Consider the following 23,567-nt stretch of genomic DNA (forward strand, 5'->3'; position numbering starts at 1 on the left):
ACAAATAAAGACACCTACTAATTTCCATATTTTTGTTTTCATTTCTTTAATAGGAGGAGCAAGTCTGCACCACCACAACGGCAAAAAAAAGGGATCTCGTGCGTTTTCTGGTTTACTGCTTTTTATCTATTAAAAGAAAAGAAAGAAAAGAAGAAGAGAGGACCATTTAACAGCGAGTTGTTAAACCGCATACGTTCCTGCCTTTTCAAAAAAAAAAATTAAATAGCAAAAGAGAAAAACACACACACATATATAACAAGTATATGTATGCAACACATTTTCTACCGACACGTTGAGTCAAAACGTTTTCTTTTCTTTCTTTTTCCCTCTCTCTCTGTCCTAACTCAGCGTATGAATACAGCTGTTCTTTCTCTTTCTCTTTCTTTTTTGGTTGTGTTTTTCTCTTCCGTTTACTTTTCCTCTTTATTTATTTATTTTATTCTGCAATTGTGTTACGTGTGTCAGATATTGTTTGCGAATTGTGTGTGTGTGTGTGTAGTTCGCGCATCGGATCCACCGACTTGTTGACTCCTCGCTTTTGTCGGTGTCTGTAGAAGAAGAAAAGAAAAAAGAAACTGTTTCTTCTATTCTTATCCTTTCAGGACGTCAGGTGGACGATAACCGTTTCGAGGAGTCCGCTGCACAAACGACAAGCATCACCTACAGAAAAAAAACAGAATATATCTGTGTAGTTCAGTCTTCCCTCTTTCGAATTTCTCCGTGCTTTTCTGTGTTGGTTTCCTTTCTTCTTCACATTGTTTCTTCTTTGTATATTGTACCGATTTATCTTTTCGTTCTCGCTGCGATAAGACTTTCCCGAAGGAAGCAACTGCAGCCACAGTACCTTTTTTTTTCTCTGCCCACGTTCTTTTTTCTTTTTGAAACTCTTCCGACGATCTCTCAGGGCATTGAATTGCAGTGCGTCCCCACGATTCGCACACGGTGAGTGGTGTTACCAAAAAAAAAGAAAAGAAAACTGCCGTTTTTGAATCTCCTGCTCTCTTAGCACATTCTCTTTTTTCTATTTTGCTTGCTGTTGCTTCGTTTTCAATTACTATTACTTTTATTATTACTCTTACTACTTTTATTATTGTCTAACTTGCGCACCGTGGGGCGGTCTTCAAAAGCACAATAATAACAAACGGTTGAGTTGCAGGCCCAACACAGCAATCCTGATCAGCGGAAGCTTCTTACGGAGGGGAGAAGAACGCCAAAGCGGACGGAGGGCCACTCAAGAAGAAGAAAAAGAGAAAAGCTCCAGAAGAAAGCCGTAAACCCCGAGTTTGCTCTTTAGAATAATTAAAAAAAAAGGCACTGAAAAAAACTGATAGTGCCGTTTTTGGTTCTTATTTCAAACTCGCTGTGCTTTTCTTCCATTCTGTTTTTCTCCTTTTTTTTTGTTTTCTCCATCCGCCTTAAGAGTATATTTCTTTTCTTTTCTTTTTATGTAGTATATATATATATATATATATATATATCTATTTTGTTTGTTTCACGTGGATCAACCCTTGTGCTTTCTATTTCCTCAAGGAGGGTGCGTTCAGGAGAGAAACAAAAAACGATTGGCCACGTTGCATTCGGTTTTTTTTAATTATTCCTGTGTTTCTCTCTCTCTCTCTCTCTCTCTGTCTCTCTACACCGCAGGCGGAAGTGCCGACACAAAGTAAAAAGTTGCGAGCGACATTCCGTTACCACGCAGTCAAGACTGTCATCGCACAGTCCAGCAACACATAAATAATCATACTTGTGTCTTTTATTTTCGTGTGTTCTTTCTCTCCTTTTTTTTTTTCGGCTCTTCTTCTGGTAGATTTATTACCTGAAGCATAAGCTTTTTCCTCGTTATTTTAAATTCCTGCTGATTTCAACACACACGCACTGCAGCTCTCGCTGCGGCGGTGTTGAACTCCCGAAGTACGGAACGTCCAGGAGCGCGCTGACTTACCTGTTGCTTAGTTGAAAAAAGAAAAGAGCAGCAAATCAGAACAATAGAAATTGGATGTCCGAGCGTGCGTACGTGCAAGAAGAGATTTTGTCGTTCTTTAATTGATTTATTTATTTATTATTGTTATCCCTTTTTTTTTCTTACCTTTTCTTGTATCCTCACAGATTTTCTTCTTCTTTTCTTCAATTCGACTCCTTTTTCTTTCTTTCGTCTTCCTCACACCACACCCTCCTCCTCCTCTTCCTCCTCCCCAATCAGAAACGATTTTACTTTAAACCGAGGTGCTCTGAAAGCAGGACCAAAACAAAACTCTTCTTCTCTTCCGTTTTTGAATTGTCACATCCTTTTTTTTTCTTCACAGATTTGTAAAGTACTTAAAAGTTTTATTGTTTTTCTTCTTCTTCTGTTCTCTGTCGTGCGGGATCATCTTGTTGACCGATATATATATGTACGTAAATATATCTATCTATTTATAGTTGTATTTATCTGTATATATTATATCTTATTGTCCTCATTTTTTGTTTTTTTTCTTTTGTTTTCACGCATCTTCTTTTTTTTTTGTCTCCACGTCTTCCAGCACTCTTGGCATTTCAGGTAACTTGGACACACGCGTGCAACGTACGGATTTAAGGAAAAACACTTTTTGTTTTCTTATTTCTCCTGTCTTTTCTTTTCTTGTTTTTTTCTACACCTGCGCGCACTTCCGTTCTGTTTCTTCATTTGCACATTGCTTGGGAGACGACGAGGAGTTGCCACACACCTTTAACTGTAAAGGGGAGGTCCACTACGGGTAATTTGGCCTCTTTTCCTATCCGCCGCCGCTACACAAGTTTGACGTTCCAACAACAACAGCCACAACAGCAGAAAAGAAGGAGAGAGGTTTTTGTCTGATCGCCGACGCCTGCAAACGCACACCGCAACAACATCATCATTACCAAGGAAGGAGCAGGTACCGAAAATATATCATTACCTTTCTTGCTTCAATCCGTACCTTACTTGCACCAAAAAGGTTGAGGTTGTTTTTGTTATTGCGATCAGTGGAAAGACAGAACATTCTCTTCTTCCGACGTTGAACTTACTTGTTAAATATAGTTATATATATCTTTATATATATATATACATATTGGGCGGTGTGAAAGAGCCAAAACAACAACAACACCCATTATACTCTTCTTTGCCATTTCCGTAACTTCATCAATCCAGCAAGAGGCACTTTTATACCGCACAGTGTCTTTTTCAATTTGTTTCTTTTTCTTCTTCTTTTTGGATCATTGGCAGCAGATTTTCTTTTCTCTTCAGTGTAGATTTTTTCTTCTTCTTTTCTTCCCCCCTGCAAGAGCGTCACGGAAGCACGCGCGTTACACCTTTATAAGTTTATACAGAAAACAATCTGTAAAGGAGCGGAAACGTGATTGTTTTTGTCTCTGACGTGTTGAGGTGAGAGCTGCTCTTTATCTTATCTTTTCTTTTTATTATCTTTCGAACTCAAAAGGGAGTAAGAACACAATTCTCGGGCGTTTCCTACCGCGCCCCCCATTGAAACGCACCGAGACGCGCGCTCAAAGACACGCAGGAAGCAATCAAAAGGCAACGGAGAAGAAGGAAACAACAAAGGAAAAATTAAGTCTCTCCCTTCTTTCTTTTTCATTTCGCTCTGTGTGTGTGTGTGTGTATCGCCGTGTGGGATGGCCCCACCACACAACACCATGAGCAGCTTCAAACACAACCCGTACCAGCAGTTTTCGTCGCAGCCGTCGCCTTCCGCAGTCGAACGCCGCGCAGCGCTCCAGCAACAGCAGCAGCAGCAACAGCAACAGGAGGTACCACAGCGGCCCCTCGCGTCGCCAATTGTTTGCCCCGCTCCTTACTCACCCCTCTCCAGCGGCACCGTCCCCACCTCTCCACCTTCCTTCAGCAGCGGCAACCGCGTTCTCGTCTCGCGCGATGTGAGCAGCGGCGGCAACGCCGACGGATTGCCTCATGCCTCGCCGCTCTCCAGCACCACCACCGCCACCACCCTACGCAGCCCCGTCCTCTCCAGCAACGTGTCATCGCCGCATCTTCACTTCGACGCACAGCGCGAATCGCTGTCTCTGCCGGGGGCGATGCCGCACTCCGCGCCAACCTCCTCCAATCGAAGGTCCCCGCTCACCCCGGCGAGCCGGCCGCCATGGCAGCCGGGTGACACAGCCGGCAGCTTCAACCCCTGCGGCGGCTCCTCCGGTCTGGCGGCGTCCTACAGCGATCCGATCTCTGCGTTGGGGCACCCCTACAACTTCTACGCTGGTGACAGGACGGAGGTCGTTGCTGGGTCGCCCAGCTCTAACATGACGCCGCTCTCTGCCGTGGCGGCCGCCGACAAGCCCGCGACGACGCTCTTCATCGACGGTCTGCCGTCCTCCATCGAAAACCAGTATCAGCTGTGCCCCTACGTGCCACCGCAGGGCCGTGTGAAGGTGCGCGTGAAGCGCTCCAACGGCCGCGATGTTGGCTTCGCGGAGTACGACGGCGTAGACTCCGCGAGTGCGGCGCTGGAGTGGTTCAGAGGCATCCGCACCATGAAGGAAACGGTCCAGACCTCCGGCTGCGCTGCGATGCTGGGTGCGGTGGGCAGCCACGGCGGCACCTGCTGCTCCTGTGGCCGTGCCTACGCCGCACCTTCCCAAAGCCAGCCCCAACCTCATACAGCGGAGAGCACGTATCCGCGCTCCTACACGCAGTGGGTGCCCGTGGCGTACAACGATTACCTGGCGCTGCGCGACGACCCGGTGCAGTTCGCGCAGCTGCTGCGGCAGTGTGTCAGCCTACGAGTGGAGTGGGCGCGGACACGCGAGGCGCAGCACACACCGGCGCAGCAAATGGCCGGACAGCCCGCTCAAGTCGTCGAGGGCGCTGCGCAGCTTCACACCCTTTCCTCGCCGCTGCAGTCCATCGCGGCGATGCTGACGTCCATGCACGCGCCGTCGCTGCCCGCCACGGCGCGCCCGGGCGACCACACGCCCGCCACAATGCAGACAAACACGCGCTGCTACGAGCAGCCGCCACCGCCTCCGCCACTCCCGCAGCAGCAACGGCCGCCGCAGCGGTTGTACTCCGAAGAGGTCGCATCGCCCTTCCACCCCCCGTCTGTCACCTCTACTCCGTCGTGTAGCACCGGGAGAGCGGTGCCGACGTTCACCGTGGCACGCGCCACTGGCAGGTCTAGATGGGCAGGCGCTGCCCAGTTTGCGGAGCGTCGCGTCGGGGATGCTGAACGTGGGGGTCCCCCGCCGCGCTACACAGCGGCGATGTCTCGTCCAAGCGTCAGCCCGACGCAGCCGTCCTCGACCACCACCACGACGCACAGTTCCACTCAGTCGCCGGGGCTTCCGTTCTTACCGGTCCAACCACCGCCGCCGCCGCCCCCGCCGCAACCCCCACCGCTTCCTCCTCCGCGAGGCATTTCCGCTCCGGCGGACGCTCTTTTCGCGGCTTCGCTACAAGACGCAGCTGCCGCCTCATCGCCCCCACCACCGCGCAGCAGTCAGCAAATCATTCCGCAGGCGCGGCAACGGCGTCCTCGCGTCATTTGTATCCGACTGTGAAAGCTGCATTGTGGGTTTTCATCGCAGGCACCCAACCTACCGGCGCTGCCTCCGTTGGGTGCGTGTGGAGAGAAGGAGGGCGCTGCCGACGGAGCCGTTTGCGGTGCAACTCGCGCGTAGGAAACAAAGCAACAGCAACCTCCAAGCACGTCGGACACATCCTCGCAACGGAGATGTGCGTGCGTGCCGAGGTACACGCGCCGCTTACTGCGTTTCCTTTGTTGAAGGTCCCTTCCTCTTCCGGGACGACGGACGACTGGCGGAGACTCTCCTGTTCTTTCTTTCTTTTTTTCTTTTCTTTTCTTAGCGCTGCGACGTCTGTGAGAGGTGTGTGTGTGTGCAGGTGAACTTGCACACCCACGCACACCCACGCACACCCACGCACGCACACCCACTCCTCCACTCTCGTCTGCGCGGTCTTGAGGCCCCTCCCTTCTGCGAAAAAAAAAAACGGGTGCCGTGCGGTTGAACCTTCGCCCTCTCTCCCGCTTGCTACTGGGACGTCGCACTTCCTTCATCGCCGACTTTTTTTTTCCTCACCCGATCTTTCGCTTTCTCTTTAGGAAGGGAGAGACAGGGAGGGAGGGGGATGGCGCCTTTTCTTTTCCTTTCTTGTGGACGCTCCTCTCATTTCTTGAGCACCACGCTTCATCCAGTAGTAGTAGTGAGTGAAAGCGACATCGACTTGAAAGACTGTTTTTTGGTTTTACTTCTTCTTTATACTTGTGCTTCGCACTTTTCGTATTCCCTTTTTTTTTGGGCTTCCTCCCGTTCCGTCTCCTGACGCCAATAGACCTCATCGAGTTCTTTTTCTCGTGTCCTCTCCGCGCTTCTGCCCTCCACGTCACGCAACACGCAGCGCCGCGCGTTGCGTTCTTCCGACCCTTTTCTTCTCGCCTTGATCGTCGTCTCTTAGAGCTCTGTCTCACCGACAATGGTCACACCACCGAACACCTCTGTTACACGCAAACAAACAAATGGAAAAGACGAATCAAGATGGAATTAAAAAAATGGCGGAGAAGTCAGCGACGACGAGAATTCATTAGAACAAGAGTGAACTTCTTTTGACTTTTTTTTGTTTTCCTTGATGTACATTGCAACACTGTCACGTGGGATGTGTTCGCGCCTTGCGACTCGCAGAAATGTAGTCGTGCTGATCACAGAACAACAACAAATAAGACCAACCACCAAAGGAAAGTAAACAACAACAACACCAAGCACACACACACACACACACAAGGACAGAAGGGTGCTTCAATAGGAAACGAGTTTTTTTTTCGCCTTCGTTTCTTGCTTAAGTAGTATTATTATTATTCGTTTTTGCCACGTAACGATGCCGTTGTGTCTCGCTCCCCCACTTGACGGGGTATCCAAACAGGAAGTGCGTTTTGTTTTTTTCCTTGTCTAAGTCAGATGCAAGCGAATGATACTTCCCTCTCTCCCTTTCGCCGTTCTTGCTTCCATTCTTGGTGGAAAAACCGACTATCTTGTAATGGCTGAAAACACACTTACGTTGCCGCACACCATCGTGTCTGTTACTCAACTGCGACTGCGCTTCACGCCTTACTCGCACGCCCGCACGCACGCATACGCATACACACGTATATACTCACTCACGCACACATGCAACTTCTGTCGTCGTTGTCTCTGACACGTCAATATTCGAAGAGAAAAAAATTAAAAACCACAGATCCCTACAATCCCCAATCAGCCGTCGTCTTTGGAACAGGAGCTGTTGGCACTGGAACAGCACCACGGCGCTCTCGCTGCTCTCCGCACTCTCTTTCATTTTGTGAAACCTTCCTCAACCCGCCCCGCCCCGTAATACATATCCACCTATATATATTCGCTCCCCTCTTGCGTTTGCACACCCTCATACACACACAGGAAGGAGCACACACCCCAATAAGAACAACAAGAAATAAGGAAAAGACAAAATGAGCAAGCAAGGAAATTGGCTTATGTCGCTGAAGCCCGTGCTGGCGCTTCTCCCCGAAATCGAGAAGCCGCGCCGCATGCCGGGCATCAAAGAGCGCATTATGTGGACCGCCGTGGCCCTCTTCATCTTTCTCATTTGCTGCCAGGTGCCCGTCTACGGCGCCCGCCCCGGCAACGCCAGCGACCCCTTTTATTGGATGCGCATCGTGCTGGCGAGTAACAAGGGGACTCTGATGGAGCTCGGTATCTCGCCCATCGTCTCCGCCTCTCTCATCCTGGAACTTCTAGCTGGTGTGCGCCTGCTGAACTACGACTCGAACAACCGCGAGGAGCGCGCGGTCTTTGAGGGCTTCCAGAAGGTGATGGCGCTGGTGATTACGGTGGTGGAGGCCGTCGCCTACGTCTCCTCTGGCATGTACGGGGACCCGTCGCGCATCGGGGTGGTTATGTGCGCCTTGATCGTCTTCCAGCTGATGGCCGCCACGATGATCTGCATTCTGCTGGACGAGCTGCTGCAGAAGGGCTGGGGCATCGGCAACGGCACCTCGCTCTTCATCGCGACCAACGTGTGCGACACCATCGTGTGGAAGTGCTTCTCCCCGTCCACCATCAACACGGGTCGCGGTGCGGAGTTCGAGGGGGCCATTATCGCCTTCTTCCACCTGCTCGTGTCCCGCACCGACAAGGTGCGTGCGCTGCGCGAGGCTTTCTACCGCCCGCAGCTGCCGAACTTGACAAACATCTTCGCCACGGCCGTTGTCTTCGTCGTCGTCGTCTTCTTCCAGGGCTTCCGCGTCCCGCTGATGACGAAGAGTAAGTTCAACGGCAACGACCGCCAGCCCTACCTCATCAAGCTCTTCTACACGAGCAACATGCCGATCATTCTGCAGACGAGCGTCGTGTCGAACTTTAACTTCTTTTCGCAGATTTTGTCGCGTCGCTTCGGCAACCGCAACTTCCTCATCAACCTGTTCGGCCGCTGGGAGGAGCGCGGCTACAACGGCGGTGGCTCTGGCCAGCTCTTCCCGGTCGGCGGCCTCGCGTACTACCTCGTGCCTCCGGCGACCTTCTACGATCTGATGGCGGATCCCATCCACGCTGTGTTCTACATCGTATTCGTGCTCACCACCTGCGCTATCTTCTCGCGGCTGTGGATTACGATCTCGCACACGGCGCCGCGGGATGTGGCGAAGCAGCTGGCAGCGCAGGGCCGCTGGCTCGTCCAGGCCCGCGAGAGCGAGGACGATATGACGCGCCTGCTGGAGAAGTACATCCCGGTGGCGGCCAGCTTCGGCGGCCTCTGCGTCGGTGCGCTAACGATCTTCGCTGATTTCCTCGGCGCGATTGGCAGCGGCACCGGCATCCTGCTGTCCGTCACGATGATCAATCAGTACTACGAGATTCTCCAGCAGGAAGGCCAGGACCTTGGCTACGGCTTCCTGAAGCAGAAGGTTGCGTAATACATCAACAACAACAAGAAGAGGGAGAGAGGAATACATGCGAGACGGGAAGAGATCGATTATGATGATAGAAGAAAACGAAAGAAAACAAAAGAAAGGGAAATGTCTCGTGCAGTGAGACAACTGTTGGTGGAGCTATCGAGCGCGTGAATCCGCCTTTTTCATTTTCTCGCGATGTGCGCGGCCAAAGGGGGAACGGTAGGAGTCGCCTTCGATAGGTGTTTGCATGGCATCTTTGTCAGGCGTAGCCTGTGGACAGCGGCAGGCGGGTAAACTGAAGCAGAGCGGAGGAGAAAGGAGTAGATGTTCAACAGTGGAAGTGGGTGTCGCTCATGTTATTTGTTTTCTGTGCTGTGGTGGCCGTTCTCCGTTTTTCCTTTACCTTTTTTTTTGGAGGTTTCTCCTCTCTCCGTCGGGTGCGTCTGCGCGGAGCTCTCCATTCACGTTCCTGGGCTTTTTTAATTTCGAATGTGGGTGAAGTTTGAGGGGACACCTCCTCCGCTCTCTTCGGTGCCAGTTGCCGGTTGAAGAGACACCAGCTACACAAGTGTTTCTGATTTTCGCTGTATCGAGTTTGTTCTTTCTTCTCTGTTTGCGTGGCAGCGTTCTTGCTCTCTGTTTCGGTTTTTGTTTTCCTCCTTGACCCTCTCCCTTCTCTCTTTTCTTCTCCACTTTCGTGGTGGTTAGGGTGTGCGTGTGTGTTTCTCGTTCCGAGTTCGTACTTCCCTGCGCACTCCACGGCGCCTCGAGTTGCGTTGTCGCAGCGGCATTACTTTTGTTTTCGGGGTGCGCGTTTGGTGGTTTGTTTTGTTTTTGTTTTGTCGGTTTTATAATGAGACTATTACTAAGCATGTGTGATACCACCTTAACGATAGAAAGTTGAAGTAGATTGACTCTGTAGGACCTGAAACGCACGTGACGATGACGGTTTCAGTTTCCTTCTTATCTTTTCCTTTTTTCCCTCTTTTCTCTCTTTTTCCAGCTTTACTGTCGATGTGCGTCGGTTGTACCTGCGGTTTTGCACTGTAGCGTGTGCACGCGTCTCTTCTCTCTCTGTGTCTGTGTGGGACGTGGCTGCGTGTATGTCGGCGTGTTCGTGACTGTGGTCTTTTGTGTTGCCGTGCGCGGGAGAGGAAGAGAAGAAAGATAAAAAAAAGTTCTGATGATGATGATGATGTTCTAAATAACTCAAAAACAAACAACTACCAAAAAAAACTGATGTGGGAGGCTTTTTTTTGATCCGGCAAGGGAGACGAGAGCGCCTTCTTTCTCTTCCTTTGTGTGCCCATCAGTTGCCTTCATGCGATGACGAAGTAGAACGAAAAAAGTGAAGGAGACAGAAGGCTGCAAATGGAAATTGCACTTTCTGGGTGTACCTCTTCAAAGAAGCAACAACACACCGTGTTTGGTTTGGGCCTCGAACGATCTTCCTTTTCTATTATTATTGTGAATACGAAGAGGGTGTGCGTTTGTGGAGCGACCGCCTCTTCCGAAAGCTTTCACTTTTCGTTGATGTTGCTGGATCGTGCTTCAACGAAGGTCAACTACAAAAGGCAAAGGAAAACGTATGCCGCTGAGATGGAGCACGAGAGACCCCAGAGCAGCGTACTTGCGAGCGTCTGCTTTTGACCGCATTCTATCCCCCTCCCTCTCTTCCTTTCCCTTCCACCCCTGCCCCGCCTCCCCTTCTCTCTTCACGTTTTCTTCTGTATAACGTCGACCACGTTGACGCGTCTTCTCGTGACACGTAGTCCTACCGGTGATGCAGCATCAGAACGCACATCCCCTCGTAGTGTTTTTCTTCTCCTCTCTCTCCTCCTCCTTCAACGTCACCTCCATTCTTTTCCGTGAGGCGTCCTGTGTTTTTTTTTTCTTTTAAGGGAGTGTCTGGTGGGTCCATCAGGAGCAACAAGGTAGTTGCACTCACACACCACACACGTATTATATATATTGCGTCTATCACAGACGAATTCTCTCTTCGCTCTTTCCCGGATTTGGGGTCTTCACAACAGTACGCCGGCATCACAGCTGCTTGGGCTATTAGTTGTTTCTTTCCTGTTCGAGTTCTTTCACGTGGATCTTGTTTTGCTTTGCTGTCTTCTTATTTGCAGTTTGTGTGTGTCGTTTTTCGGGTTGGCGCGCTGCTTGCGTACACGCAGACGTGTCTCCTCTCTTTCACACGCACACGCACACACGCACACGCCGGCCGCGGCATTTTCGATTTGCATAAACACACCTCTTTCTTTCTTTCTCTTTCCTTTTTCTCTCGTTTTCTCGAATGGGAAGGCGAGAAACTGAATGAACGAGCACGATATCTATCTAAAGCATCTCTCTCTCTCTCTACATACGCAAGTACTGGAAAGAACTTCTCAGACAAAAAAGAAAAAAACGATAGGTTGACGGTGCTGCAGAAGTGTGCCGGAGTGGCCACCATCGACGGGTGAGGCGCGTTGTGTTGCTGCAGCTTTCTGAAACACGGCCTTCTGTTTCCTTTTCCCTTTTTTTTTGTCTGATCTCTTCTCTCACGCGCCTATACATATGCATGCTTGTGTGTGTGCGGGCGCGTATCTTGAGGTGTTGGTCATGTATTGTACAATTCAATAATTTCCTTCGTATTGTTCTCTTGATTTTATTTTCTCCTTTGCACTTCTTTTTCAAAACGAAAGAGAAAAACAGAAGTACCGTACCATCACCCTACTGTTGTTGTCAAAAAAAAAAACCCCCAACCAACAAACAAACGTGTGTATTGCTGCGGTGTTCGTATCAGCGGCGAGAGAAGAAGACGCGTAGCCCCAACAACAACAACAACAACAAACAAACAAAAACGTCATCAGCAAAGTAATCCGCTGTTTCATCATTATATTCTGCGTTGACAGCCCGGACGAGCCAGCACGCATTTTTTCCCCCTTCTTTAAAAAATTTCTTCCTCTTTCCTTCTTTTTAAGATTACGTGAGCAGCTGTAAAAAGCATCTACCTAAAGGAAAAGGCTCTCTCTCTTTTTTTTTTCTTCCCTGTCCGCGTTGTACGTGACTCTCCGCACGGAAGCCGCGGCAAAAAAACGACGAAGTCAAAGACTGATTTTTACCTCTTGTTTGTGTGGGTTTAGGGAAGAAGACGATTTGAAAAGACAAGCGAGGCTGGGCCGAGGTCTTGAGAAAGGTGTCTAAACATAGGTTTTTTTTGTTTTATCAATTCAACTCACATCAGCTTCGACGGTCGTCTGCCCGTACGTATTTCTTTTTCCTTTTGTATGTTGGCTGGTTGGTTGGTTAATGACAAGTGCTAAACTGCTGGCCGCTTAACTGGCCTTTTCTTGTTGTGGTGGTTCCTTCGCTTTCTCTCCTCTCCCTGTTCCTCTTTCTCCCCCTTTTTTTTTTTCAAGTACCATCGAATACTGTTTTTTGCTCGTCGTCTATTTTTTTTTTTTCCATCCTTCGTCTTCTCTTCATTTTCTGCTACACCTCTTTCTTTTGTTTTAGTGCTTTTCTTTGTGTCCTCTGCTGCCTTTTAACTCACAACATCTTTTTGTCTTTCTCTGTGTTTTTCTTTTGGTTCTTTTCATCTTCTGCTGCCCCGCTTCAAACTTGTAATTCCGCTGTTTGTTGCTGAATTTTTTTTCCCCACTTTTATCTGAACGTGGTATTCTTCCTCTTGGCCGTTTTATATCTTTGGGCGTCAACGTGTAAAGAGCAGGTTTTGGTGTGTTCTTGTGTACTCTTCTCCGTTTCTATCTTTATTATTATTATTCAGTAGTATTATTGCTTTAGTTTTGATTTCTAATTCTCTTTCTTCTTCTCGTTCCTCTTTCTGTGTTTGGTGAGACCTGCTCCTTGTTTTTTTTTTATTTTGGCTGTTGCGTGCTCTCCCTCCACGAACAGACGACTATCTCCGTTTCTCCCCTCTCCTCTCCCTCCTCTCTCCCTCTCTCCTTTATTATTATTATTATTATTATTATTATTATTATTGTCTTTGTTCGTGTGCTTCCCGCCGCTGCGTACGCTAGCACTGCGGTGAGAAAGGAAGCATCCAAAACGTCTGTATGATCTTTTCGTCTGGTTTTGTTGGGTTTTCTGGTTTTTCTTTTTAAAAGTTTTTTCCCCTGCAGTTGACTCTTTCAACAAAGAAAGAATTGTTTTACTCCCTCTTCTCTCCTTTCCACGTGAACGCGGCTTATTCGCCTAGCGTGATTCGATCAGACGCTGGGGGCGAAGCGTTACCAGCGTGACGTGAGCCGTTGCAGCACTGACTACGTAGCGCAAGCAAACAGAAAGAAAAGAGAAAAAGAAAGCGCTCGAAGAACGAGCAAAGAGCTGTCTCGGCAACTTTTTTTGGTTGTTGTATTTATTAAGCGTCTAAAAAAGGTCTCTTTCTCACATTTTCGAATTTCACAAATAGGTGAAAGGGGTGCTAGATTCACACACACACGCACACACACACACACATCATCATCATCATCACACTCCAGCGTTGCACATTGAGATACAAGTGCAAGGTTGTTGGCTCGTTGATATACACATATTCGTAGGTCAGTAGAAGCAGGTGCCTGCAGGAGCCGATCTGTCTTTTTCTTTTCTCTTCCCCCTTTTAAATATACGAGCGTAGCGATATTTTGTATTTAGGAGCTATCAAGCGAAACATCAGCGTCTCCTCCGCGAGTGCTCGTTTGAGGGTTGATCCTGGGTTTCTTCTTCTTTACAACGCTCTTTCTCATCTTCTGTACTCCGTGTTTGTGCTTTGTGCTACATCATCAGTGTGCGTGTGAATCGACCTCAAAAGTATAGATTTATTAATATTATTTTTGAAATTGAAAATCAGCGGCAGCAGAAACAAACACCTTCGTATATCTCGCTGCTTCATCTGCGCACACTCGTCGCTGGGTTCTTTTGTGGTTGCTGTTGCGACGTAATATACAGTCATTAACCCCATTCAGAGGGATTGTACGCATAAGATGTTCACCAGTAGAAGTTTTGCCGCGCGCGATACGGAGCTGCAGTCTGCGCTGACAGCGCTGCATAAGGCGCACTACCACACGCACGAGGACGTCGTCGGCATTCTGTTGGCCGACGACTTCCGCGCGGACGCGATGCGTGGGGAGTACTACACCACCACGTACCTGCGCCATCGGCTTCCCTTGCTTTTTAGTTTAGCACTGTGCAAATGGCGGCCGCACCGTCACATGCGGACGCAGCTACTACAGAAAAAAGACCGACTCCACTCGTCCGACAATCTCGTCCAACGTGGCGATGCGCCGCGCGACAGCGAAGAGGACAGCGAGGACGCGCAGCATCAGCGGCGACACCGCCGCGACGGCGGCAGCTACGGTCTCCGATCCGACGACGGTGCCGACAGCAGCCTTTCTCCCGCCGGCGCGGTGGACCGCAGCAAGAGTTTATTACACCGCGATGCGAGCATGAGCGACGACTCGCAGCGCGAGACGTGGAGTGCAGAGCACACCCCGGCCCCTTCTACGCCGTCGCCGCCGCCCGCAACCGCAGCAGCGGCAAAGGGCAACGGTGGACTGACACATGAGCAGCAAACGCAGCTGTCCATCTTGGCGTTGCAGCTGCTGTGCGGTGATCGCTCGCGGGTGCGCGAGGGCTCCGCCGAGGCTTTCACCGCCGTCTGCGGGCCCATCTGGGACGCCCGCACCGTCCGCGCCTTCTACGATGACCACCGCCGTCTGGTGCGGTGGACCTGCCGGGTGCTGCACGCCTCGTGTGAATGGATGGAGATCGTCGTGCGGCGTGCGGTGGAGGACGAGCTGCTGGAGGCGCCCGCCTCCGTCAGCGCCCCGAATCCGCACGTTCACGACGTCTCCTCGGGAGTGGTGCCCGGCTGCGGTGACTCGGCCGATGCCGTCGCGGCGCCATTGATGTCGACGTCGTCGTCGTCGCCGCGCCGATCACGCGAGCACCGCGCCGTCTCTGTCGGAGCGCGCCGCCTCCCGTCCTGCACCGTCTACTCGCCTCGTAAGGAGGCCTCTTCCGCGAACCCGATCTCACTGGATGGGCGGCAGCCGGCCTCGAGCACCTCCTCGAACGACTCCGGCTCGGACACGCAGGACGGGACACCGCACTTCCGCCGCCTCCGCCGCCTCCGCAGCGAGCCGCCGCTCATGACGACGCTGCCGCCGCGGGTTCCGCAGAGAAGCGGGTCGAACACGCTTCTGCACCCGCAGTCCGAGCAGGTGTCGTGTGGGCAGAATACTCCGCCGCCCCCGCCGCCTCCGCCTCCCATTGCGTCGAGCGTGACGCCCCCCTCTAGTACGCCGAAGCATAACTATCGGACCACCTTTGCCTCCACGGCCGAGCTGGAGGCCTCGCTGGAGCTGCACTGCCGTCGCATCCGTCACGCGCTGATGCTGCTGGAGTCGCTTCTCGTGTCGCTCGTGCTGGTGCAGTCGTATATCTACCGCACCGAGCCTGGGCGGTCGAACATGCCACCGTGGCTACGCCCAGATGGTAGCAGCAACAGTAGTAGCGGCAGTGCGAGCAGCGAGTCCAGCGGGATCGACGACTCACTGTCGGATCGCGACGACGACTGCGACGGCGGCCGCCGCGAGGACGTCAGTGAGGATGGCAGCATCGATGGCGGTGGTCATCGTCGTCGTGTGCAGACCGGCTCCTTACTGGAGAGTGCCATCGATAGTCGCCGCCGCCTGCGTCGACAACGGCGACAACGGCAGCGCTCGCAGACCACCGTCAGCATAAAAGACCGCAGCTCCCCGTTTGAGCTGCGCACCGACACGTGCTCCTCCTTCGGCACAATCCGCGGCGCCGGAGAAGAGGTGGTGGACGCGCAGATCGCAGCGGAGGCGAAGGAGCCCCCGCTGGGCCTGCTGGTGCGGCATAGCCTCCACGCCTTCACCGAAACCTTCCTGTGCATCACCACGGTACAGCAGCAGCTGCAGGAGTACAGCCACGAGAGCCGTCACGCACCGGTTTCCACAACGACGGTGCTACCAAACCGCTCCTTCACGGTTGCCTCCGCGATGACAACCTCGTCTGAGAACACCAACAATGATAATAATAATAATAGCAGTAACACCAGCCGCCTTAGCTCCCACAACCTCCTCCGTTACCCATCACCCCCGTATCTGCTGCCCAGTTACACCGCCACTACCACGGCCGGCAGCGCGGTATCCCCCGTCACGCCGGTGGAGTCGGAGTCGGAGACGCTCGTGGCGGCACGTGGCACCCCGGCGGCCTACGCGTGCCCCACCTGCCAACGCTTTCACCAGGTCGAGGAGATGCTCCTCGTGGCGGCGAATACGAACTTGGAGGTGCTGAAGAAGACGGCCATCGCTTTCGCCGCGAACCACTCCGCCATCGCCGCGGAATCCATCCGTGTAATTGACGCGGAGGGCGCCGTCTTCACCTCGCAGGCGACGATGCTGCTTGCCCACGTCCTCACACCCGACCTGCTCGCTGCCCACCCACCCGGGTCTCGCGGCGGGATGGCGCTGGAGTGGGTGCTGAACTACGTCTTTGGCGGCTGCAGCGGCGCGGATGTGCGACAGCATCAGCAGCAACAAGAGCGTCAGCACGTCGCCGGCGTGGCCGACGCCAATTCCAGCTTCGACTGCTTCAGCCTCGTCAACAGCAGCTTCAGCAGCACCAACCCGCAGAGCACAGACGCGAGTGACCCGGATGGGCACTCTTTGTCCTCCGACGGCGGGTGGCGCAGCCTCGGCGGCGAGAACTCCAACGCCTCCGACGGCGGCCACAGCAGCGCGCCGTCGTCCGGCAAGTGGAACGTGAACCGCTTCGAGTACGGCGACAACGACGTGGGTGATGCCCCGCTGCAGCGCAACGACACCACGACCAACCTCAGCGACGGCGCCGCGCCGCCCGAGACCGCGCCGGAGCCGCAAGAGACGCGCGCGACGAACATGCGGGTGGAGTACGTGTTGGCCGCCTGCTTCACGCGCTGCCACCCCCTCATGACGGTCATCGGACTCGTCGCCGAAAACAACCAGTACAACTGTGGGCACACCGTGGCGCAGGCGGTGCTGCAGTACGCCTTCACTCTCGCGCAGACGTCGGCGCTGCTGCTGCGCACCCCGCTGCTGACGAACTCGTGGAGCACCCCGTTTATCGAGGCGATGATGCGCGGGCTGTCGGAGCTGGCGGCGCACGCCCACCAGTCTGTCTCCGTGACGCCGGCCGTCGCGCAGCCAGCCGGGGCACTCGGTGGGGGTGGCGGTGGCGGGGCAGGAGGAGTGACCAGCGGCGCCGCGGCAGCCGGCGCGAATCTCACGTGGTCCTTCTCCTCTTCCTCGCCTGCAGCGGCGGTCGCTGCGGCGGTCGCTGGCCGGGCCGCCGCTGCCCCCACCGGACCGCCGCAGCTGATGGGACCCGACCGAAGCTTCGCCCCCCTGCTGGCGGCCCACCTGAACGTCCCGACATCCCTCGTGTCCTCCGCCATGCAGCACGTGCCGCGACCGCGGCCGTACGCGTTTACCCCGCCGCCCACTATCGTCGTGACCGGCGCGACGGCGGCCGAGGAGTCAGAGGTGGCGCAGGTGCGGACGATGCGGCGCTGCTTGGCGCTGCACTGGGCGAAGTGCGTCCTGCTGAGCGCTCGCACACTGACCCGGGCCGGCACCTACGACGTCGCCGTTCCGTTCGAGCACTACGTGAACATCCGCAACGCCCGAGTGCGCCTGCGGGGGCGCATGATGGAGTACCGCGACCGGATGCGGAGCCACTTTGCGCACGGCGCGAACCACGAGAAGGTGCGGCGACTGGACGAGGTGTTCGCGCGCTGGGAGGCCGACGAACGGCGCATGGCGATGAACGACGTGACCATCACCGAGGATCCGAATGGCAGCTTCACGACCGCGACGGCGCCGTTTACGACGCAGGGCACTCCGACCACGCCGGCGCTCTACGCCGTGGACTCCTTCGGCCGCGTCTCGCCCATGCCTGTCACGGTCGGCGAGGGCGGGACGATGAGTGATCCGCAGACGGCGGTGGGCAGCGCGGTGCCCTCGCACTTCAACAGCGCCCGCAACAGCTACACCATGACATCCCCCTTCGCGGTGTCGACAGGACCGAACAGCAAGACGTGGACGCCGGTCGCCGCGACCACTGCGACCACAGCCCCCGCCCCCGCCGCGGACCCGATACGGGATCAGCTGCTGCTGCCCCAGCCGGATGACTCTGACCCTGGCTCGATCGGCGCCGACCCCCTCGGGCGCTCCTTCGATGACACGAGTGGGACGGTCGTCACGGAGAAGGAGAGCTACCGGCGTGCCTTCGTCGACTCCTTCTGCTTTGGCAAGTCGGACTTTGAGCTGCTCTCGGCCGCACTGCTCGACAAGTCGCGCACCGCCGTTCAGGTGCCGATCCACGTCATCGTGTGCACCTCACTCTTTTCCGTCTTGGACGCCATGGGCGATGTGCTGCTGTGCGAGAAGCCGCGCCTCAACTCTGTCGTGGCGAACGAGCTGCTGACGCTGCTATACGAGGCGCAGCTGAGCATGTTGGAGCCGCTGCACGATGGCGCGATGGCTGTGGTCGAGCGGACGGGCTCCACCCCCTCCTCCACCGCCGCCACCACGCCCTCGTTCTCGCTGTGCTCCTCCCCTGAGATGGAGCACCCTGGCGCGGACGTGAAGGATGCGGCTACCTCCGACTCCTTCGTGTCCCCCACCTCGATTCGGCTGCCTTCGACGGCGGCGACGTCGTCATCGCCTTCCAACGCGTCCTCGCGCTCCTCCTCTTCGTCCTCCTGCGTCTCGTCGGCATCCTCGGTGACGCTGTCGTCCGACGGTAGCACCTCCCAACCCGCACCCGCGCCGCCCGCGCCGGCGGACACGGAAAGGGAAAACGCTGTTTCTGGTCCGCCGCATCGCGGTGGCGATGGAGAGGGGGGCAGTGACAACCAGCCCGACAGCGTTCCAAGTCTTCACGCCGGTCCAGCACAACAGCATCATCCGAAGAAGAAACACACGAAACGCGAAGACAGCACCGCCATCACCCGCGACGGGCACATCTTGCTGTTCAACGAGTACGCGCTGCTGCTCGAGGCGGGCCTGCGGACGCCGCTGGTGGTGCGTCGCTGGCGCGATGACGTCAAACGCAACCCCGATCACGCCGCACGCGGCTACCTGTCCCTCCTCGATCACCTGCAGTACCGCCAGTCGCAGTGGGCAGAGGCGTCGCGTGAGGAGTACCTGGTGTCGCGCAGTACGCTGCGCCTCATGCTGGGCGTCACGGCCCGCGACGCCCGCGGCAACCTCCACGGCAACATCTTGCACGTGGACGACTTGGATGTGATGGGCAGCCGCAAGGAGGAGGTAGCGCCGCGGTTAGGTGTGACGTCGTCGAAGGACTCCTTAACGACCCTGTACTCCGACGAGTGGGATCCGTCGATGGTCGAGCCGGCGGTGACAGCGCAGGCGCACAAAGTGGACGGCCGTGACGGGAGCAGCAGTGGTGATGCCGTTGCCGTCGCGGCTGCTGCTTCGAGTGAGTCCATCAACTCCGGCTCCAACCCGGCGATGTGCAGTCAAGGCCCCTCGGTGGACTCGATGGGCCACGACCACAGCGGCGACGGACTCGCAGAAAGCAAAAGGCAAGAAGGTGGAAGTGCGACAACAGCCCGTAGTAGGGCGGTGGAGGCGCTCTCCGCGTTGCCTTTGCTGCGCAGCACAGACCACTTCTCTGGCGAGGCTTTTAAGCCACCGAGCCGCGTTTTGGTGGCACCGGGCATCGCCGCACCGCCCTCTCCAAGCGGCGTACCTGGCGTGACGTGCAGCTCCTCCGCGCATTTAACGCCACCGGGCCTGCTGGGGCGGCCGCCTCTGCAAGGGACGGCGGTGAAGCTTGGGCCCCGCACGAGCTCTTTCGAGTGTGTGAGTCTGCTTGGCACGAGGATGGAAACCAGCGACGAGGGCACCCCTCTGCAGGCCTCCTCCTCCTCTGCTGCCGCCGGCAACAGCAGCATCGCTCACGCACATCATCGTCACCACATTCCTCATTACGTCGACGCGGATAACTTGGAAGACGACGACGACGGCGATGACGACCTCGAAGGCGTGGAGGAGGGTACGGAGGACCTGGACGATGTGGCACGTGATCGTCTCCACCACCGTCACCACCATGAAGGCGCCCACGCGGGCGATGACGCGCATCACTGCGCCGTGTGCGCCAGTGAGGGACTCGCGAACTTCTCGTTTGCGTCCGCCGAGACGTCCGACGAGGAGAGGGAAGGGAGGGCGTCACCACCCAGCGCTTCCGCGTCGCACGTGACCGCACCGCAGTCGATCGAGCAGCAGCGTCATTCATCGCACCTGCCTCGCCACGACGGTGCCGATGGGACTGACAACTGTCACCACGCGCTTCACCATCTGCATCCGCAGCAGCAGCACAGCAGCGGCGTCGACAGCGTCTCTCGCGCCAGTCGATCGCCGAGCCACCTCCACAGCGGCAACGGCAGCGACGACCGCGCCAACCACCGCAGACACTTGCGGCCTTCACACCCGTCTTGGCGTCTCATGCCGACGCGCGTCACGCTGGCCGGCGTGCGAGCGGAGCTGGACACGATGAGGACCCGGATGCCGGACACGTGGACGCTGACGGAGCCACTCGCAGAGGAAGGGAACGCACCATCGGCCGCTGCAGCAGCAGCAGCAGTGGCGGCGGAGAAGCAGAAGGAGATCAACGGAGGTCTGGCAGAAGAGCACAGATCCGCGGCGGCGGCAGGCCCAACGGCAGCCGCGCCAAGCGCCGTGCTCTACGCCCCGGTGCGCGTCACACCCGTCAACCCCAACAGCATCAGCAACAACACCGATGCAACGACGGCGGAGCAGGTGGAATTGAAGGCGCCGGCAGCGAACACCGGCAGCGACAGCGCTCCATCGAGTGTGCAGCCGCCGACCAGCGGAGAGGCGAGGGCAGGGAGGGGCGCAACACACGGCGATGGTGACGTGGTAGGGGGGAGTGCAGGAGAGGGTCCACCGCCACCGTTATCGCCAGCGGAGGCAACGGTGCCCTCGTCTGCGCTGCCGGCCAGCGTCGTCGCGGCGGCGGAGGAGCCGAAGGTGAAGACGGTGCAAGGAGATGCGACGGCAGCTGCAGCTGGAGCGCTGACGGGGGTGTTGTCGGCGACAACAGAGGAGGAGGCGGCGGCGTGCGCCTGTGCAGAGGAAGTCCCTGCGACACGTGAACCAGTCCCGGGCAACGCTGCGGATGTTCCGCTGGCTAGAGCGGCGAGGGAGGATGAAGGCAAAGTTGGAAAGGTAGCCGGGGAGAACAAGACAGAAGTGTTCTCCGCTCTGTCCAGCCCACCACAGCTGCCGGCAGAGCCAGAAAGCATCGTTGCCGTCGAAGAGGCGGTGCAACCAGTCGAGGCGAGTCCTCTGCTGGCGGGCTGCCTTCACAGCAGTAATACCAGCAGCGGTAGCCGTAGCAACAGCACGATGGAAAGCCCCCGCTCCGCCCCGGAAGAGTTGAGGACGACGGAGAACGCGGGGGAGGGTGCAGAAGTCGGGAGCGTCAACTCTGGCGCCGCCGTGCCTTGCGATGACGCAGCGCCGGCCGACGCGGATGTTACTCATCGAGGCGGCAGCTGTGGTCCGGCTAGCCCGGTCGCGTCCCAGCAGGGGCTGCCAGGCAGTACGCTAGCCATGACGCCACCATCCGCCTCTTCGAAGGTGATATTGATGGAGCTGCCTACGACGAAGGCGACAGCGGTCTTTGGCTCAAGCAGGCGGGCTGCCAGCGTCGGCGGCTGCGGCTTCACCGGGTCCCCGTTCTCGTCCCCCCGCCTCTTTGTTGATGCGATGGGCAGCAGCGCCCCGCTCGGCACCAGCAGCGGCGGTCTGCTGAGCGACGCCGCGCTGAACCGGGCAATGCACCGTGTGCTGCATCACCATCGTGCGCTGCCGCTCGGGACGTCGCCGTCGAGCCTGCGCAGCACCTACCATGCGTCGGCGCGCTCCACGCCATGCTCGCCGCCCTCGCCGCCGTCCGCTGCGGCCGCCACCGTGGCAGAGGAAGCCGATGGCAGGGGCAGCAACGGCGCGAGTAGTCTCCGTGGCGGGTCGCCTATCCCGGGAGAACGTGGCAAGGAGCCGGATCCGCTGCCGACGGCGCATGCGAGAAAAGAGAAGCCGCGCCACCAGTCGTTGTCGACACGCGATATTTGGAATCAGACGCTCTCGCAGCTGAAGCTGACCACCACAGCAGCAGCAGAAGGGTCGTCGCAGGAGGTGGGCGAGGAAAGAGTCGCACCTCAGCGCCTTTCCCTGGACGCGGCCTCCACTCCGACGGACGCGGAAGGGGCAGGAGCGGCTTCCATGACGAATCACGCGGCGATGACGGTGCTTCCCGACAGCACAGACAACCTCCGCCACAGCAGCAGCAGCAGCAGCGTCGGCGATCACGTGGAGGTGTCCTCCAGTGCGATGGCGCTGCTTGGACAGGCCAGCACGGGCACCGTTTCGCCCACATCGCCCAACACGTCGCACTCCGCGCCGCACGACCTGCAGTGGTACACCCGTGCCAACACCGCCGCCGCCCACCGGCCCCCGCGCAGCACCGTATCCGTCGAGGAGCCGATGTCGCCGGCCTCCGTCGACAACAGCCGCTTCTCCGTGGAGGGCAGCAGCACGGCGCAGGTGGCGGCGGAAGGGGTGATGGGCGGTATTCCAATTGGGCAGGGCGGCGGGCGGTCGCGGCTGTGGCCGGCCGGCGCACGTTCCCGGCAGCGATCGCCGCCGTCGGAGCGGCTGAACGGCGGTGTGCAGGTGAGTGCCGACGCGGCAGACCCAAGCAACGCACAAGGCAGCAGGGGCATCACCTCCGTGACGAAGTCAGACTCGTGCGATCTGTGTGCGCCAAGCACGAGCACCGCGGCGGCGGTCCCCTCCGTCATGCAGCGCACCTCCGCAAGCGACGGCGGTGGTGTCAGCGACGTGGTGAAAAAGCGCAGGGAGGCGCAAACTCCACCGCCGCCGTGCGCCATGCTGAACGGCAAATCCTTGACCGATGTCGAGCGTGCATACGAACCGCTAGTACATCACGTTCCCCTCCGTCTCAACAACCATTCAGATTCCCCGCTAAACAACCGGAATGTGGCGGCGACTGATTACGCCAGCGGCAACGACAGCGATGTCTCAACGTGAGCTTTCTTTTGTATTCAAAACTGTTGCCCTCCTAAGCGACGCTTAACGTGCGTGTTTGCCTCCTTTTTTTTTCCTTGTTCAGTACCTTTTCGTTCTGAAAGGCACATTTGCCGTTCTTTCGCAAGCGCAGCGCTCAATTTTTTTCCCTTTTCCCTCTCGCATCGGTTTCACCGATGCGTGCCGTGTCGCGTGGTTGCTGCTTGCTGTCTGCGCTCCACTGTTTTTGACTGCTGTTGTTCACGGGAGCTTTTCCAGCGTGCTTTGAAGCCGAAAGGCCGCCTGATGCGCGCCTGTCTCGTCGGCGTCAATCCTTAAAAAGAAGGGTTTTCTGGATGCTGTGCGTATGGTACGTGTGTGTGTGTGTGTGGATGTGGATGTGGATGTGATTGCTGGAGCAGTAGACTGGCCGTTTTTGTTTTCTCCTTTGTTTACGCCTTCTCCGTTTATTAGACGACGCCCACGCCTTCTTTTTTTGTGTCTAGAAAGCGGAATCAAAATGCCTCTACAA

The 23,567-nt window shown here is 56.0% G+C and overlaps 3 protein-coding genes across 6 annotated transcripts; all 3 read left to right on the top strand.

Moving 5' to 3' along the window:
• Positions 1 to 3,627: 3,627 nt before the first annotated feature.
• Positions 3,628 to 5,526, top strand: ABB37_07404 (hypothetical protein; the record flags this gene model as incomplete). Its single annotated transcript, XM_015806033.1, has 1 exon — positions 3,628 to 5,526. One exon carries the CDS (start codon positions 3,628 to 3,630, stop codon positions 5,524 to 5,526), a length of 1,899 nt encoding a protein of 632 aa, XP_015655510.1.
• Positions 5,527 to 7,192: 1,666 nt separating this feature from the next.
• ABB37_07405 (putative mitochondrial putative pretranslocation protein, alpha subunit) lies at positions 7,193 to 8,924 on the top strand (the record flags this gene model as incomplete). 4 transcript variants are annotated; one of them, XM_015806034.1, is made up of 1 exon in its annotated part: positions 7,193 to 8,924. In XM_015806034.1, the coding sequence occupies exon 1, from the start codon at positions 7,464 to 7,466 to the stop codon at positions 8,922 to 8,924; it is 1,461 nt and encodes a 486-aa protein (XP_015655511.1). In that variant the 5' UTR covers positions 7,193 to 7,463. The 4 variants fall into 4 exon arrangements, with proteins under 4 accessions (XP_015655511.1, XP_015655512.1, XP_015655513.1 ...); XM_015806035.1 differs by having other exon boundaries at positions 7,194 to 8,924; XM_015806036.1 differs by having other exon boundaries at positions 7,195 to 8,924.
• Positions 8,925 to 12,926: 4,002 nt separating this feature from the next.
• ABB37_07406 (hypothetical protein) lies at positions 12,927 to 23,059 on the top strand (the record flags this gene model as incomplete). The annotated part of the gene is made up of 1 exon (XM_015806038.1): positions 12,927 to 23,059. The coding sequence occupies exon 1, from the start codon at positions 13,874 to 13,876 to the stop codon at positions 23,057 to 23,059; it is 9,186 nt and encodes a 3,061-aa protein (XP_015655515.1). The 5' UTR covers positions 12,927 to 13,873.
• Between the last annotated feature and the right edge of the window lie 508 nt (positions 23,060 to 23,567).

The sequence above is a fragment of the Leptomonas pyrrhocoris genome (genome assembly GCF_001293395.1).
Source record: "Leptomonas pyrrhocoris isolate H10 chromosome Unknown, whole genome shotgun sequence".
In the NCBI taxonomy this organism is placed as follows: Eukaryota; Euglenozoa; class Kinetoplastea; order Trypanosomatida; family Trypanosomatidae; genus Leptomonas; species Leptomonas pyrrhocoris.